General features: G+C 42.7%; 1 protein-coding gene across 2 annotated transcripts; it reads left to right on the forward strand.

The window, feature by feature from the left end:
* Positions 1-682: 682 nt before the first annotated feature.
* Positions 683-8,721, forward strand: CCT5 (chaperonin containing TCP1 subunit 5). 2 transcript variants are annotated; one of them, XM_074146388.1, is made up of 11 exons: positions 683-813; positions 1,662-1,722; positions 1,817-1,981; positions 2,503-2,701; positions 3,493-3,685; positions 4,583-4,732; positions 5,059-5,178; positions 5,583-5,768; positions 6,753-6,890; positions 7,272-7,452; positions 8,422-8,721. In XM_074146388.1, exons 1-11 carry the CDS (start codon positions 709-711, stop codon positions 8,547-8,549), a joined length of 1,626 nt encoding a protein of 541 aa, XP_074002489.1. In that variant the 5' UTR covers positions 683-708; the 3' UTR covers positions 8,550-8,721. The 2 variants fall into 2 exon arrangements, with proteins under 2 accessions (XP_074002489.1, XP_074002490.1); XM_074146389.1 differs by lacking the exon at positions 1,817-1,981 and having other exon boundaries at positions 709-813.
* The last annotated feature ends 7,466 nt before the right edge of the window (positions 8,722-16,187 follow it).

Genomic DNA, 16,187 nt, shown 5'->3' on the forward strand with positions numbered 1-16,187 from the left:
AGCACCAGGTTAGTTTTTCAGGGCAGTTTCCTTTTAGGCCTATAGCTCTCCCACCCCGGCCAGGCAGCAGCACGCCCGGAACAGCTGAGGGGCAGCGCAGACCGAGCCCTCCCCACCTGGGACTGGCCACAGCCCACGCTCAGGGAAGCGTCCCTCAGCAGTTATTGTCCTTGCCTTCTAGAGGAGCTTTTCTTCAGAGCACAACGTTCCCCAGCTGCAGGGCCGTCCTCCCACCCAACCCCCCACTTCCCACAGCGAGCTCCGTCAGAAGGAACGCACCGCTTCCCCCCCATATTTATAAGACAGGGCAAAACCAATTCGCCAAACGGGGGGGAGACGAAAACTTCCTGAAAGCGCTTATGAGAGGAGCGGCACACACCCTTTCGCCGTGCTTCTGTCCCTACTGCTTCGCGTCACCCCACACAGCCCGCTGCTGCCGCCGCGCTGGGCGTCTGTTTTCTACCTAATGTAGTATCCCCCGCCCCCTCGACTCCCCTCCCGCAGCTGTGGGAGGGCCCCGTCGCGCAAGGCCCACCCTGGCGGATGCTTCCAGAAAGGTCAGCCGGAGGCGCCGTATACGTCCCGCCCGCGAAATAGGTCGCGCGGCTGCCGGCTGCGCAGGCGCGGCGCTCGCGCGCCGGGCGAGCGTGCCGCGTCACGGGGCGGTGTCCGGCTCGTGCTTGGCCGGAGCGGGGAGCGGCGGCAGCCATGTCGGCCATGGGGACTCTGGCCTTTGACGAGTATGGGCGCCCCTTCCTCATCCTTAAGGACCAGGAGCGCAAGACGCGCCTTATGGGGCTTGAGGCGCTCAAGGTGAGCGGGGTGAAAGCGCCGCCGATCCGCCCGCGGGCCCTTGCTGGCCGGGCCGCGCCGCTCGCGCCATGCCATGCTGCCGTTAGGGGTGGGCGGGGAGCGGGCGCCGTTAGGCCTTGGCGGGAGGATGGAGCCCTTTGGGACAAGGTTTTCCTGGCCTTGATGGTCTTGTGCCCTGGTGTCAGGCGCGGTTCGCCTGAAGTCTGGTCTAGGCCTGTAGGCGCGGAAGGAACGGAGGGGGAGAAGCAGCCGTCGCTCATGGGGCTGGGAATCCGCCACCCGCGGCGTAGAGTCTGTGAGGTCTCCGTGCCCTGAGTCGTGTGACTTCGGGGTGGTCTGCCCCGCAGGTGGGGCGCCCTCTCGGTGGATCCTGGTCGCTGCGGGCAGGGAGGTTCCCCTCCTCCCCGAGCCCCCCTTTAGACCTCCCCCATCTGCAGCTCCGTCGTTGTTCTCAAGAAAGGCGGCGGCTGAGCGAGTAGGCAGCCTTGTGTGGATGCGTGTGATTTAAATACTGATGGAAGAGTGGAGCAAAATTAAACTGGCTTCTCGTTGCTTGATTTTGTTGTTTCCCCGCTTTAAACCTTGGGGCTGTCATTTTACCTGCTCCGCTTTTGTGTGTCTTGGCGGTGCAAGTGCAAGCCCTGCAAGAAAAGGCACGGGAGGTGTTTCTGGGGTAAAAGGAATGCACATATATTGATTTTGTTACTTTTTTAAATCCTAATATGCTGTTGTCAGTTAAATTACAATATTTGCGCTAGCTTTTTTCCCTCCTGTATTTTTCTTTAGCTTAATATTATGACTTTGGGATGCATGATAATGATTTAACTTATTTCTCCTTTGCTTTATAGTCTCACATAATGGCAGCCAAGGCTGTGGCAAGTACTCTGAGAACATCCCTTGGGCCTAATGGTAATTGTGGAATAATTTTAATCATTCTTTCTCAGTAATTGTTTTGGGGGATTTTCTAGATTTTCCTTCATGCTTTGAATGTTATTACCTCTAGGCTTGGATAAAATGATGGTGGACAAAGATGGTGAGGTAACTGTGACAAATGATGGTGCTACCATCCTGAATATGATGGATGTGGATCACCAGATAGCGAAACTTATGGTGGAGCTGTCTAAATCTCAAGATGATGAGATTGGGGATGGAACTACTGGAGTTGTTGGTAAGAAAAGATTTAAATTTAACTTGGCTTTTCCAGCTTTAAAATCAAGCTGCTTCAGCTGTTTTCAAAAATTTTGAAATTTTGTGTGAAGGAATAGTAGCTTTTCCATAGCACATTTTTAGAATACTTATTGCTTAAGTATTCTTGTCAGTTCTTGTATCAGAAGTCTTTTAAATAAAAGTATACTTTCGTGTCTTTTCTAAGTATGGTTACATTTGAAGTCAATGTTGAGACTCCTCTTTGTACTTTCAAAATTTTTCTGCACAATTTTCTTCCATAATTTTCTACCTGTCCCACCTTGGCGCCGCCCATGCTTCTTTTTAATCTAACATAATGCAGTTTTCTTTCCAACCATAGCAAGTAGGAGGTTGTTCACAGCTGTTTTGTAATCTAAGAAACCTTGAACTGTTAAAATACTACAGAAAAAAATTAAAAAGCATACTTTTTAATTTTTTGATAACTTACTAAAAATGATCCTTTAACCTGTCAAAGAGTAATTATTTTAAAATTTTGTTTTATAGTTTTGGCTGGAGCATTATTGGAACAGGCTGAGCAATTACTAGATCGTGGTATTCACCCTATCAGAATAGCAGACGGTTATGAGCAGGCAGCCCGCATTGCTATTGAGCATCTCGACAAAATCAGTGACAGTTTTCCAGTTGATCCACAGAACATTGAACCTCTGATCCAGACAGCAAAGACAACGCTAGGCTCTAAAGTGTAAGTCACAAAAACTTCAGAAGAATATTTACGTTTACCTTAAAATTACTTGGAATTGAGAGAAGAAATCCTGGTTTTTACTTGTGTTTTCATGGATTATTAAATTGTTTGTATTATTGGAGTGGCTGCTGAAGGTTCTTTTATGTTTGATTTTGGCTAATTTCTCAATGAATCCATGTCTCAGGATAAGAAATTGCAAATCCTTTTTCTATAAAGGGTCAACTCCATGAGATGGAACAGATGCAAAATTAATTTCATTCTAACCTGTTCTGTTAGTTCCAGATTTCTGCTTCATAGCAAATTCCAAGAGTAATGCACACCTCTTAAAAATAATAATTATGTATTATATTTCAAAGGTTTGTTTTGCTGTGTTTTCTTAAAAAAAAAAAAATTAAAAACTGTAGGATAGTTCCATAAGGGTATTTTTCATTATGTGATCTGTGTATATTTTATAAATTCAGGCATTGTAAGGGCTTCCTTTGCAGAGCTGTCTTAAAAGTGATTTCTGTGACCCAAATGTTCGGTAGCAGCTAGTTCTCCTCACTTGTTTTGAATCTGTATCTTGAGACTATGGTCACAAAGACTACTTACACAAACGGTAATGCATGTTCTGTTTTCTGCCACATTTAGCATCTTTTATTTCTGTGGTCTGGGTAGGACCCCTTCTGAATGCATCATATGAAAGTCATTAGCTATAGTGATTCTTTTCTGTTCAAGATTGATAGAATCACTTTTTTTCTTCCAAACTGTGGAAATATAACATGACTTTGGTTTTGTTTTGTTAAATGTAGAGTTAACCGTTGTCACAGACAAATGGCAGAAATTGCTGTAAATGCTGTACTGACAGTAGCAGATATGGAACGTAAAGATGTTGATTTTGAGCTGATCAAAGTACAAGGCAAAGTTGGAGGTAGACTGGAAGATACACAGTTGGTTAAAGGAGTGATTGTGGATAAAGATTTCAGTCATCCACAGATGCCTAAAGTAAGTGATGTCTCTGTAATGGCTTAAATAAGATTGTCTAGACCAATTCAAATGCTGTCCTAGCATTTCTTAAGTATTTAAACAGTGTTACGGTTTGGCTTGGTTTTTCACCCATATACAGAGAAAGGGGAGAGGAGCATTATTAAATTCTTCATGTTGGAAGAAACCAAGTAAGAATTTACAAGAGTCTTTAGAAATTGAGAATTAGCTGGGGGGATTACTGTACAACTAAATGATGACAAGCACACAGTTCTATGTTGAAGCAGAAATAATCATCCGTAGCGTGTAATATGCTTAAGGTGCTTATGCAGCTCAATATCAAGAGATGCTTCTGCTGCTCTTAATCTTTGAGTTACCATGTTGTCTTGTTGGGAACGCTCCAGAAGCTGTCCTTTTACTATATTCGGTGTAGGTCAGGACTCCAAATCTTTGTTCAGCCTACTTCAGGAAAGATGGAGGCAATTTTGAGTTTCTACTAATCTGAAGTACCTTTCTAGTATCTGACACTTTATCCTATGAAAAGGAAGGCTGGTGGAAAATATCAGTCTTGTCATACATCAAACTTGGCTGTGAAGATGAGCCACAGTGGATAGGAGGGCAAATAATGGTTTCGTTGAAGTTTTATTTGTTGGGTTTTTTATAAACCTAAACTATAAAAAGGCACCACTGGTAAAGATTAAGTTCTTAAACAGTGTCTTGAAGCTGTGGAATTTCTTCTAAGTGGTTTAGAGAGACTTTTGATGGAATTGTTTGGGTACAGTTAGTTTCACTTCAGAATCAATCAAATTATCTTCAGAAACACAGCAATATGAAGGTATGTCTGTATGTTGTGCAAATCTGAGAAGGAGGTGTTACTGAGGTCAAAACTTAACTTGATTTTTTTTTTAAATTGTACAGGAGCTCAAAGATGCTAAAATTGCAATCCTTACTTGTCCGTTTGAACCACCTAAGCCTAAAACCAAGCATAAGCTTGATGTCACATCAGTGGAGGATTACAAGGCACTGCAGAAATATGAAAAGGAGAAGTTTGAAGAGATGGTGAAACAGGTAGTCTTTAGGATTATTTCTTTGTTTTCGGTGTTTTTCGTAGCGTTTACACAAAATAGCGTAGTGCATAAATTTATTTCTGGAAATGAGCTAATGATCCTGATAGGAGCAACATACAAGCACTTGTAAAGCTATGAAGAGAAGTTAAGTTTATGTAAGTAAGAGATACAGTCCGCTTTGAAATTTACTTTCATCTCTATGTATGGCAGGTAATTCTTTTTCAGACTTGTGTTTTGAGAAAATTAGGAGAATTAAAACCATGAAGAAATTGTTTCTCGTTCCTGGGTTAGTTCTGATCAGAAGATTGATCTAGTGTGTTCTTTCAGATAAAAGACACTGGTGCAAATCTTGCTATATGCCAGTGGGGTTTTGATGATGAGGCAAATCACTTGCTGCTCCAGAATGAGCTGCCTGCTGTTCGTTGGGTTGGTGGACCTGAGATAGAAGTAAGTAAAATCTTCTAAAATTGGGCTTTGTACCAATTCTCAAACATTTGTTAAGTAATATGCTCTACCAATAAAAAGTTCAGGCGTTCTGGCTAGAGCTGCATAATTGTGCATATAGGAAAGTGATTGGGGATCTGTGGGAAGAAAGTGCAATGAATGGGATTATTGTTTATAACTGGAGTGTATGTGTATTACTTGTTAAAGTTTTATGTGGCTAGAAATATCTCTGGTTTAGTCTCATTGCTTGCAGGAACAAGGCATCATTTGAAATACTTTGAAGTGGTGGGGAGATAACCTTTTGGACTGGGCATTTGGAAGATTTTCTTCCACTAACTTTATGTTATGAAAAACATAATGGAAATGGAAAAGTCTTCTCAAAATAATTGATGGTTATTTAACTTCAGTTAATCGCCATTGCCACTGGAGGACGCATTGTTCCTCGCTTCTGTGAACTCACAGCAGAGAAACTGGGTTTTGCGGGCATTGTCCGAGAGATCTCCTTTGGAACGACAAAGGACAGAATGCTTGTCATTGAACAGTGTCAGAATTCCAGAGCTGTGACCATTTTCATTAGAGGAGGAAATAAAATGGTGAGATGCCTAGTTTGTTACTAATACTTGATGCATACATTGCTGAATGTGTAGTTTCTTTCAAAAGCATAGTAATTTTCTTGGTTTTGTCTAAATTTTCCGTGGTGTGGACAGATAGTGGGAGGGGAGGGCTGTAGGCACTGGTGACTGTGTTAGAAGTCACTTTTTAGATTCACATTCTATGTTTTTGAATGAAAACTTTCTTTTTTCGCTGTTAGACCATATAGTTCATAAATATAGAAAAATAAATATAAATATAGTTTTATCTTTGGATGCTCTCATTTGATTTTTCTCATAAGAGGGTCACTTTTATGAGTAAAGACATACTACCATTTCTGAAAGATGTAGTTTTATTATAGACCTAGATACATGAATTCTGATTTAGTCCAGTTAAAATACAAACAAAAAACCCCCCAAGAAACAAAAACGCAGAATGAGACCATTTTAAATGCGTATGTACTTCACCTGGTTCTTGGTTGTACTGTTATTGTTAAAATTATATTTAGTATAGGTCAAGTCCTCCTTTGAGTCAAAAACCTTAGGAAGAAAAAATCATAACCCCTAGTCTGAAGAGTTCTTTAAGAAAGCAAGAATGCTGCTTTAAAGGTCAGCATACCTTGTAAAATCCTTCTATGTCTGTTGAAGTTAGGAGTTGACACAAATTGCAGTGTGAAAATAATGTTGGCTTTTAAATTTAAGTGTTTTGTGTCTTGGAAATATGCAAGATCTAAAGCGTTATCATGTAAGTTTTTGTTTCAATTTCTAGATTTAACAAATAACATTGCACACGTAAGTGGCTTTTTTAATTCCTTCTCTGCCACTGGTTGTCTAACACTTTATATTTTGAAACAGTATAGCAGCAGTAGAGCTGTGTTAGACCCATGAAAAGATCCTACAGTTTATTTGCGTTTCTGTATTAGGAAATATATCTTCATAGCCTTCAGTTGTGTATATTGTAAAATATATGCTATTTTATAATTTCAGATTATTGAAGAAGCAAAGCGATCTCTTCATGATGCATTGTGTGTAATCCGGAATCTTGTTCGTGATAATCGTATTGTATATGGTGGTGGTGCAGCTGAAATTTCTTGTGCCTTGGCAGTCAGTGAAGCAGCAGATAAGGTAAGAAAGGAACAGTTACAACTTGCTTTAATTTATGAAGGGAAAGTACGGAAGTCCATTTTAAGAGATGCCAAAAAAGACTTCAGGGAACTTCCAGAAAGTGCATATTTTGGCACTTCCTGATATTTTCTGATAACCAGTGTTAAAATGTTGTCTTCCTCTGTAAAAAGTCATTATGAGCACCTTTTACCTTTTATGATAAGAGCAATTTAAAATTGTTTTAATTTGCAAGTAGTTACTATCCAAAGGTATTAGTTCAGTTATTGAGATATATATTCCCAAGAAAATCTGCATATCGTGTGTATTTTGTAGCTAGCATGACTATCTGCTTTTGCTAACATTGGAGTTAATAGCTATAAATGTAAATGTCTTTTCCCCTAGTGCCCATCTCTGGAACAGTATGCTATGAGAGCTTTTGCAGATGCCCTGGAGGTAATTCCCATGGCACTGTCAGAGAACAGTGGTATGAATCCTATCCAGACTATGACCGAAGTGCGGGCGAGGCAAGTGAAAGAAAATAATCCTGCCCTCGGCATTGACTGTTTGCAGAAAGGAACAAATGGTAAGAACTGCAGCATGGGGAAGGAGGAGCATAACAGGGTTTTCTTTCTTAAAAGACCCAAAGGCTCACTATTTTGCTTCCTCAGCCTTTTCTTCTTGTTTTAACCTGTGCATCACTTGAGCTATGAACTGTTCTCCCTTGTCGTAATAAATGGGGATGCAAGCGGAGAGACACATGTTATGCGTACCAGGTAGAAAATGTATAATTGCTTGAACACCTTTATTTGGTGGCAAGATAAGTTGAAGATGTTGGTTGACCTTGTGAATATGGTAATAAAAGCTACTCGGTATGAGGCAAGAGCAGGCTGTGCTTTCAATACTGCAGTTTCAGTGATCTAGTTTATACTGCAGCCCTAGGAAACAGTTGTTCTGAGAAGCAGCTTGTGAAAGAAGTAAACAAAAGTTTGGAAATGTCTTTAGGTAGTGTTGATCACACCAGTATGTATGCAAATGCAGACCTATAACAAGCAGAAGAAACCAATAGATGAAAACTTATTTTCATCTGGACATACGGTTTTTACACTGCTATTTTGTTGCTTTTTTCAGGAAAGAGTGCGGTTAAGTTTTGGAACACGATGTAAGGCATTGTGTTTAAATTTGTGACCTTCTTTGATACCGTGTTTCTGCTTTACAGCATTTGAACTTTCACTTCTTTAGTGGTTGCTCAGCCCTTAGGATGCTTCTACTATTTATAGATGGAAACTGTACTTTTCATAAAGTAATGCAGAAAGGTGAAAAGCTGTGATTGGGGAAGACTTAGTCGGGAAAAGAGTTTAGATCTTAGTGTTCTAAGATCTTTGATAAGAACCCAGACACAAAACCCTAGTTTGTACGAATTGTTCATCAGCTATGGTGGCCAAGAGTAATACTTTTAAAACATTCTTTAAAATTACGTGTAAATTACTATCGGGGTTAAATGTTATATCTAGATTTGAGGAGGATGTCTAATTCTTCTGCTTCTTTTTGGCAGATATGAAGCAGCAGCATGTTATAGAAACCTTGATTGGTAAGAAACAGCAGATTTCTCTGGCGACTCAGGTGGTTAGAATGATTCTGAAGATCGATGATATCCGTAGGCCTGGAGAATCTGAAGAGTGAAGGTTGAAAAGAAGGAAACATTAAGGGGGCCACAGCAGTAGCGAAGACGGTAGTATTCTGATGCTTCATCTTCGGCTATTTATTTTGGACACTTTTTGTTTCAGATACTGTAATGGCTAATTGTTGGAAATAAAACACACTTTAGCACTGGTGGTTTCAAGACTGGTTTCAGAAGTATTGTTGTGTCTTTTCTTAGAGAGGTGTGAATATTCATAGAAAACACTTCCTGAGTGTATACCAGAAAAACATTCCTAATACAGTAATAAAATTCCATTGGTCGTTTTCCATTGTGCCTTGTGAGCAAAGCCCACAGCTTCTCATTTTAAGAGGTCTGTCACTCTTCAGTGAAGCAAGCAGAACATTATTGTAGCGTGCAGTAATTCTTATATGTTGAATTTATCAAATCTCAGTGGTACTCTTTAGGTGTGTTCCTGATTTATGTGCAAGGAGAAGTTTTTTCAGGGATGTGCACCATCAGCCAAATGGGGTTTTTTCCCAGAAGTTTTGTCAATGCCACTGTAATTGAGTGCCCTTAACGATCTTAGAATAGTAGAGTAAAACTTACTAGTAAGGTGCCTTGCTTGTGAAATTATTAGCAGGTAACAAGTTGTGGACCAGAACTAATATACTTTTTTTTTTTTTTACAGATTTCAAAAGATAGGGAGGTCTTGAAAATACAAACATTACTTGTATTTCATTTAATGTGTATAGTTTTTTAAAGTTTCAAAGTGTAGTAGTAGAGAGGAAACACTTTTTTTACTGACCCCAGTTAGCTAGCAGATCTTTTTCTAATTATTTGCTATGATTATACATCACTTGAGTCAAAGTCGTTCAGTGAGTATTGGTAGAGGAAGAAGGGTAGAAATAGCAAGTTTGAGTTTTATGGTGGGAGAGTTCCCAGACTAGTTATAATGAAGTATATTTCCAGAACTGTTTCGAGAAAGAATCCTGCAAAGCTTTATTTTCACTGTTAGAAAGTGAGTACTGGGTGTTTTTTTTGTTATTCTTTTGCCTTTTTCCAAATTGGCTTCATTTACATGCAGTTCAGTGAACAACAACAGTTAACCCATTCTACTGCTGCTGAAGTCTGGCATCCTGAACCAATTATGGTTGTAATTGTGAATCTAAAATCCCATAAATACATTGGCTGATGTTAAGCCATCTCTTTGTTGAGTAATGGAAAAAGAAAATGAGTGTAGCTAGAACTTTAAAGGGAATAATTTAATCGTACTAACATACCCCTACCACCTGATGGTGAAGTTGTACATGTGATAGTAAGGAAGTGAGAAAAGTTACTCACACTTTAGTTTTTCCCTTCAGCTCCTGTCCCCTGTTGTGTCCTAACCCCAGTAGGCAGATCAGCAGCAGAGAGCTGCTCCCTCACCCTCCTGCAGGGGATGGCGGGGAGAATGGGAAGAGTAGCAAGTGAGAACTGATGCGTTGAGATAAAAGTTTAGTAGGGAAAGCAAACGCTGCGCACGCAAGCAAAGCAGAAAAAGGAATTCATTCACTGCTTCCTATCCTAGGTGTTCAGCCATCTCCAGAAAAGTGGGGCTCCATCAAATGTGACAGTTACTTGGGAAAACACCAAAACTCTGAACGTCTTCCCCTCCTTTCCCTCAGCCTTTTATTGCTGAACACAGTGTTACAGGCCCTGGGCTATCACTTTGGTTAGTTCGGGTCACCTGCCTGGGTGTGCCCTCTCCCAACCTGCACACCCCCAGCCTGCTTGTTGGGGATGGGGACGGAGTGAGAAGCAGAGGCTGTTTTGCTACTATGCAAGCACTATTCAGGGTGTTTTCAGCATTGTTTCAGTCACAAATCTGAAGCACAGCACTGTACCAGCTACTACGAAGAAAATTAACCCCATCCCAGCCAAGGCCAGAACGCCTGTTCTGTCCACACCAGTGGATCCTACTACCAAATCATTTCAAAGCTTCACCTATCAACTTTTCTTTAGTCACGGGTTTTTTTTTCGGTATAGCTTAGAAAACGTGTCTCCTTTAAAAGGTGAGAGGCTACACACCTCTTCCACTACTCTGCTTTTGGATGTCCTGACCAGGAGATGAGGAGGCAGAGGAGGGAGCGCTCTCTGGAGGCAATGCTGCAGCCGGAGGGAAGAAAGGCTGTGATGGTGCTCTGCAGGTGGTGTGTGGGGCTGTTTCACAGCAAGTTGGAGCTTGCAGTCGGAAACGTTGGACAGATGTTCAGCATGACGTGCTGGTGGTTTCTAAGGATGTGTGAGCTGAGACCTGGCCAGAATTAGGTGGTGGTGTGTTGGCTTGGTGGTGGTTTTTTTCTTCCAAGGGCAGGTTTTGACTAAACTGCTGCCTAATTCAGAGGCCTCTATGAACATGGGAGAATTTCTTTTAAAAATTGTGAAATCATGTGGTTTTGCTGATCTGACTTATGGAAATAAAGGTTTTGTGCTCTGCGTATAAATATTTAATCTTAACCAGATCTTAGCATGGAAAGTCTGAAGTGATGCAACTTTGATAAAATTGTGAGAAAGAGGGGGTTTTTTTTCAGTCTTGTACTTCTGCTCTTCAACATAACAAATATGTAGCGTTAGCGTTGTCAATAATTGTTGCGTAGAGGCAATTGGAGGACAAACGACTTTCATCACAGCATGCAACTCGCAACTGAAAGTATTAAGCCAAATTAATTAAAGTAGTGCAGTTCAAACTGGTACACTGTTACAGAAGGAGTAACTGAATTTGTGCTTTGGCAGAGCAGCGGGAATACCAGTATTGTGATTTTGTGCTGTGGCTTTGGCTCAAATAAAACAGAGCAAACGTATCTGAGTAATGAAATTAGGATTAATCATGGTGTGTTTGTAACCATCAGGAAACAAAAGCCTTGCCTAGCCGTGTGTTTGGGGCTGAGGGCCACGGTCCCTGCAAGTACTACTTCCCTTACTCCAGGGAAAAAGCGAGGTGCGCCACTGGAGGGCATCATAGGCGTATCTGCCGGAGCAGGCTGCGGCCAGATCTTGCACAAACGAGCTGCAGCAGCCCGGCAAGGCTTTCCCAGCATCACTGACATGGCACACACGTGTCATCAGCAAGACCTGAATCTTTCCGAATTCCCTTCAAGGGCTCAGTTACTTGAGCGAGTTTCATGACTGGCCCCATGTGCCCTCTTAAATAATAGAATCATAGAATGGTTAGACTTGGAAGGGACCTTAAAGATCATCGAGTTCCAACCCCCCTGCCATGGGCAGGGACACCTCCACTAGACCAGGTTGCTCAAAGCCCCATCCAGCCTGGCCTTAAACACTTCCAGGGATGGGGCATCCACAACTTCCCTGGGCAACCTGTTCCAGTGCTTCACCACCCTCACAGTAAAGAATTTCTTCTAATAGCTAATCTAAGTTTCCCCTCTTTCAGTTTAAAACTGTTACCCCTCACCCTATCACCACACTCCCTGATAAAGAGTCCCTCCCCATCTTTCCTGTAGTTTTCATATTGTCCTAGGTCACTTACCCTGTTTCTTTCTCTTTGTCCCACTCATTCTTGCTCCCCTGTTACCAGCTGACTTTCCCCAGCCTTATTTCTTAGTCTCTCCTGCTGCATTCCTGGGCTTGGGCTCCTTCTCTGACCTCTCGCATCTCCATGCTGACACGACATGCGCTCATCTTTCCAGCTGCACAAGGTGAGGCTGCCAGGAGCAGGCAGAATTCTCTCCGTCCCTCCTGGGCACAGCCAGCCCACAGCAACTCTGGGGTGCCATGCACCCAGGGCTGGGCTTCTGACTTTGGGTGCTCCGCGGTAATTCAGACAAACTGGGTCTGAGTGGATTTTTTTTAGGAATAGCGTTAAGCAGAGCTGTGAGACAACATGCTTGTTTCTCTACAAACTGATGTTTTTTAATACAAATGTATTTTTCCTTTGCTTAGGAAAAAAAACCCCAAACCCTGCTGTCTGATCATCTTTGACTGTGTTCTGCATGGGAAAAGATGCCTCGTAACGTGAGCAGTTCCTGCCTGAAAGATCTGATTTGACAAACTTACAGGCAATCAGAGATAGGGTCTTAAGTGAGGCAAGTCAAGCAGCCTTGCTAACATACCTAAACTAAGCCGAATGGCCCCAGAACCTGCCCGGGCTGTACGTCTCTGTGCTAAGGCTGTACAGAAAAGAGGGCACCGTGGGAGCTGCTCTCCTCCATAGCAGAATGGCATGACCATCCCTCACACTGTTAAGATTTACTGTTATATTTGCCGTGGGGATGGTTACTACGCCCCCGGACTCTTACCGTCATCCAAGGAGGGATGGGATGATTCAGTTGTGAGGTCTGGGTCTGGGAGACTAGCCTTGTTTGTCCTCCCTTTGTAGAAGCACCTCTCCATTTCACATCTTGGAGGGTTTCCCAGGAACTCTCTGCCAGGGAACATTTCTCACCATGTTAAAGAGCCAATTAAATGGACTGACAGTGTTTGCTTTGTAAACAACTCATCTCTGTGATACAACAGACACAGATTGCTAAACTCAAATGACTTGGGGGAGGGTGGGGGTGGGATTAAGCTTTAGTACATTCTCTCTAAGACGCAGACCCTGAGATACCTGCCCACTGTACACGCGTTACAATCTGCATCCTCCTGAGATTCCTCCCTGGGCTACTTGGGACCAGGGAGGCTGCCGCCCCGCAGTGCAGAACAGCAGCAGCTCGGGCACTCAGAGAAACAGGTCTCAGCCAGCTCTCTGCGGTCTGGGTGCTCATTGAACATAGGACACTGCTGTCAGGGCCCTGAGTGGGCTCTACCCCAGGGGTTTGGCTACCCCAAAAGTTCACCCCAGCTCTGGCATGGCACTCTTGTGTAACCTTGAATCAGACTGCTGGGGAAAACGCTAGGGGTGAGAAAGACTTGGGAGAAGCCCCCCTACTTTCTGTCCAGAGCTGTGTTTAAGCTCAGGCCCATGCCCTTGCTTCTTGCCTGAGCTATGGTTCAGCTGCACCTGTGCCTTGCTGATACTGATGCTGGTATGATGTCCTGGCTTGTCCTTAGCCTTGCCTTGTCAAGTTGGACCTGCCTGGTGGTCTTGACTCTTCAGTGACCCTAGTCACCATGGCTGGACCAGCTCTGCTTTTCTTGCTTGGGTACAGTGATGTCAAGGAGCTCTGGAGGAGAACAGTGGCCAGAAGTTGTCTGGAAGGAGCACCTCAGAAGGCCACCCTTACTCTTTGGGATGGGCAGTGGGGTGACATCTCTCCTGCAGTGTACAAGCAAGAAGGGCTGTGCAAGCAAAGGTGGAGTGAGCAAAGGAAAGCTGAGGAACCTCAAGGAAATTTAAAGTTTCCATCTATCTGCAGGCTCCTCTTAAATGAAAACTCACTGAAAGCTGGATAGTGTCTTTGAGGAATTATCATCATATACTTGCTCTGTTCTTATCTTTAGTTTTTTAAGAGACAGGATATGGGATTGTATTAGACTTTTGGTCTGATATGGTACAGACATTCTTATTATCTAAGTACAACTGTGTTGAGGCAAGCTTTTCAAACTTTGTGTTGTAGATAAAACTAGCTGATTTAAAGGACAAGGAATGACTGGCTCACACTAGTGAACTGGCAGACTGTTTCTGATTCTCACAAGGCAATTGTCAAAACTATGTAGCTGCCTAAGACTTTTAAAAAGATCTTTAAATGTGCCTCTTTTCCTGGAACATAGTGAGAAGTTACAGGAAAAATACATTCTTCCCATATCCTAATTTCTGGCAGAAAACAAATAAAACTGTTTTATATCTGGGTGAATATTGTACTGCTTTAATAAGCAAAAAAGATTTAACTCATTAAAATTTACACAGATGCCACTGAAGCAGCATTGCTTTCCCTCTTTAAATCCTTTTATTAGTTGGATAGTAAATGAATAGTTTTGAAAATATTTTCTTGAATTCATATTTAATTTGAAATTATTTTTTAGGAAAAATAAATATGACTATTTAAAACCCAACTATTTAAAAGTCTGGTTTGAATCTAAAGATTTTGTGATTTCTGATACAGTATAGTTTTTACTATACTTTACACCATGTGAAGAAAACCATCTTTTTCTCTAAAATTCCTATGTAGCCAAAAAAAAAAAGTAATTTATTTTTTCACTCCAGATCAGAAGGGAGTGGTTTCCCTACTGGCACAAACAGAGCCCATGTACACAGGGGGACTATCTAGTGTCACCTCAGCTGCTGTGATCTCAATGCATCAGGGCTCAGACTGTCTCAGTTTCAAGAAGCTGCTTTGATTTATGTGCCTTATGACACCTAGTTCTCAGAGTATCGTAAAAAACCTGTCCAACATAAAAATTGCTGAGTTCCTGCTCTCTTGCCGGACTGTCTCGTGGTGAATTTCTCTGCCAGCTGCTCATATTCATCACTCACTGACCATTCCCATCACCCAGCTCACAAGTGAAAAGCCCTCTGCAATCCCCTGACCTTTCTCCCACGCGTACACCACTGACGACTCTGCTGCCTGCTGCCAGGTATGTGTCCCCGAAACCCACTGGCAGGAGCTGATGGTCCTCACACTCAGCTGGGTTTTCCAGTGAACATAACACTTTTCCAAGGACCGTTGTACCATCTCTTGATGTGTTCAGTCCAGGTGGTCGTCAGTTCTCCCTGCTCTCTGCTGCTGTTTGAGTCTTGGTCTGAGCTGACATTAGCTGGTTTCCTGGTTTTCACATCCAGCTACCGTGCTGGCTGGCATTTTGCGAGTGCCTTGACTAGACAGTTAGACATGAGGTCTTCTCATTAACACGTCTCTTGTAATTGGAAGAAGGCCAAAGGCCGGGAAAGGCAAGTTTCCAGCACTGCCTTTGACTTAAGGGCAGCACTAATAGTTAAGGTTAAGTGAGTTGTGAGCACTAGTGACTGGGAATGAGCTCAGAGAGACAGAAGGTGATGTGTGGTGAACTCAGGGGAAGCAGGAGTGACTGAAATGACTGAAACCCCACTTAGGAAAGATCCTTTGCTGAGTAGCTTCGGCACAAGGTTGCGATGGCACATCCTCTTAATACTTGTCACACTGCCTCTTTTTTCTGTTATGTTGACTCACTGCCTAAGAAAAGCTACACATCCCATGGGAGCTCCATTCTGACTCCTCAGGATCTGGGTCAGGTGCTCTCTCTTACTCCTTCACGCTGGGACTATGCGAGCGCCCAGTAGATGGACAGATCAGCACAGCCTTGTCTTCGCTTCCTTGACAAAGAGAAATTGCAGTGATTTCTTCTCTTTTGCTAATACAAAAAGTATGTACCCTCCAGCTCCCTCTTGTTTAGGAAGAGGAGAGAACATAAGCAGAGATGTGCCTTTTTCAAAGCCGAGTACTGAGTATTATTGCTTTTGAGCAGAAGTGCAGAAGCTATGGGGCCAACAAAGTTCAGTGGATGTTTAGCAGTGATTTCATTTCTTGGCTGAAACTAAGCATGGGAGAAGATGAAACTCAGTTCTGGAGAGAGCAGTTTAGAGCTGGTGGAAAACAGGTCATGTTACTAAGTCCCAGGCAAATCTGGATTCCTGAGGCAGGGGTTAGTGGGTATGGGTGTTTGAATCCTTGGCACCCTCCCAGCACTGGAAGCTTCAGCTACTGCAACGCAGCAGTGTGAGCATCTGAGGGACTGAGACGTGGTAATGAGAATCCCTGTAGTGAAAC

Source organism: Numenius arquata, chromosome 4 (assembly GCF_964106895.1).
Source record: "Numenius arquata chromosome 4, bNumArq3.hap1.1, whole genome shotgun sequence".
In the NCBI taxonomy this organism is placed as follows: domain Eukaryota; kingdom Metazoa; phylum Chordata; class Aves; order Charadriiformes; family Scolopacidae; genus Numenius; species Numenius arquata.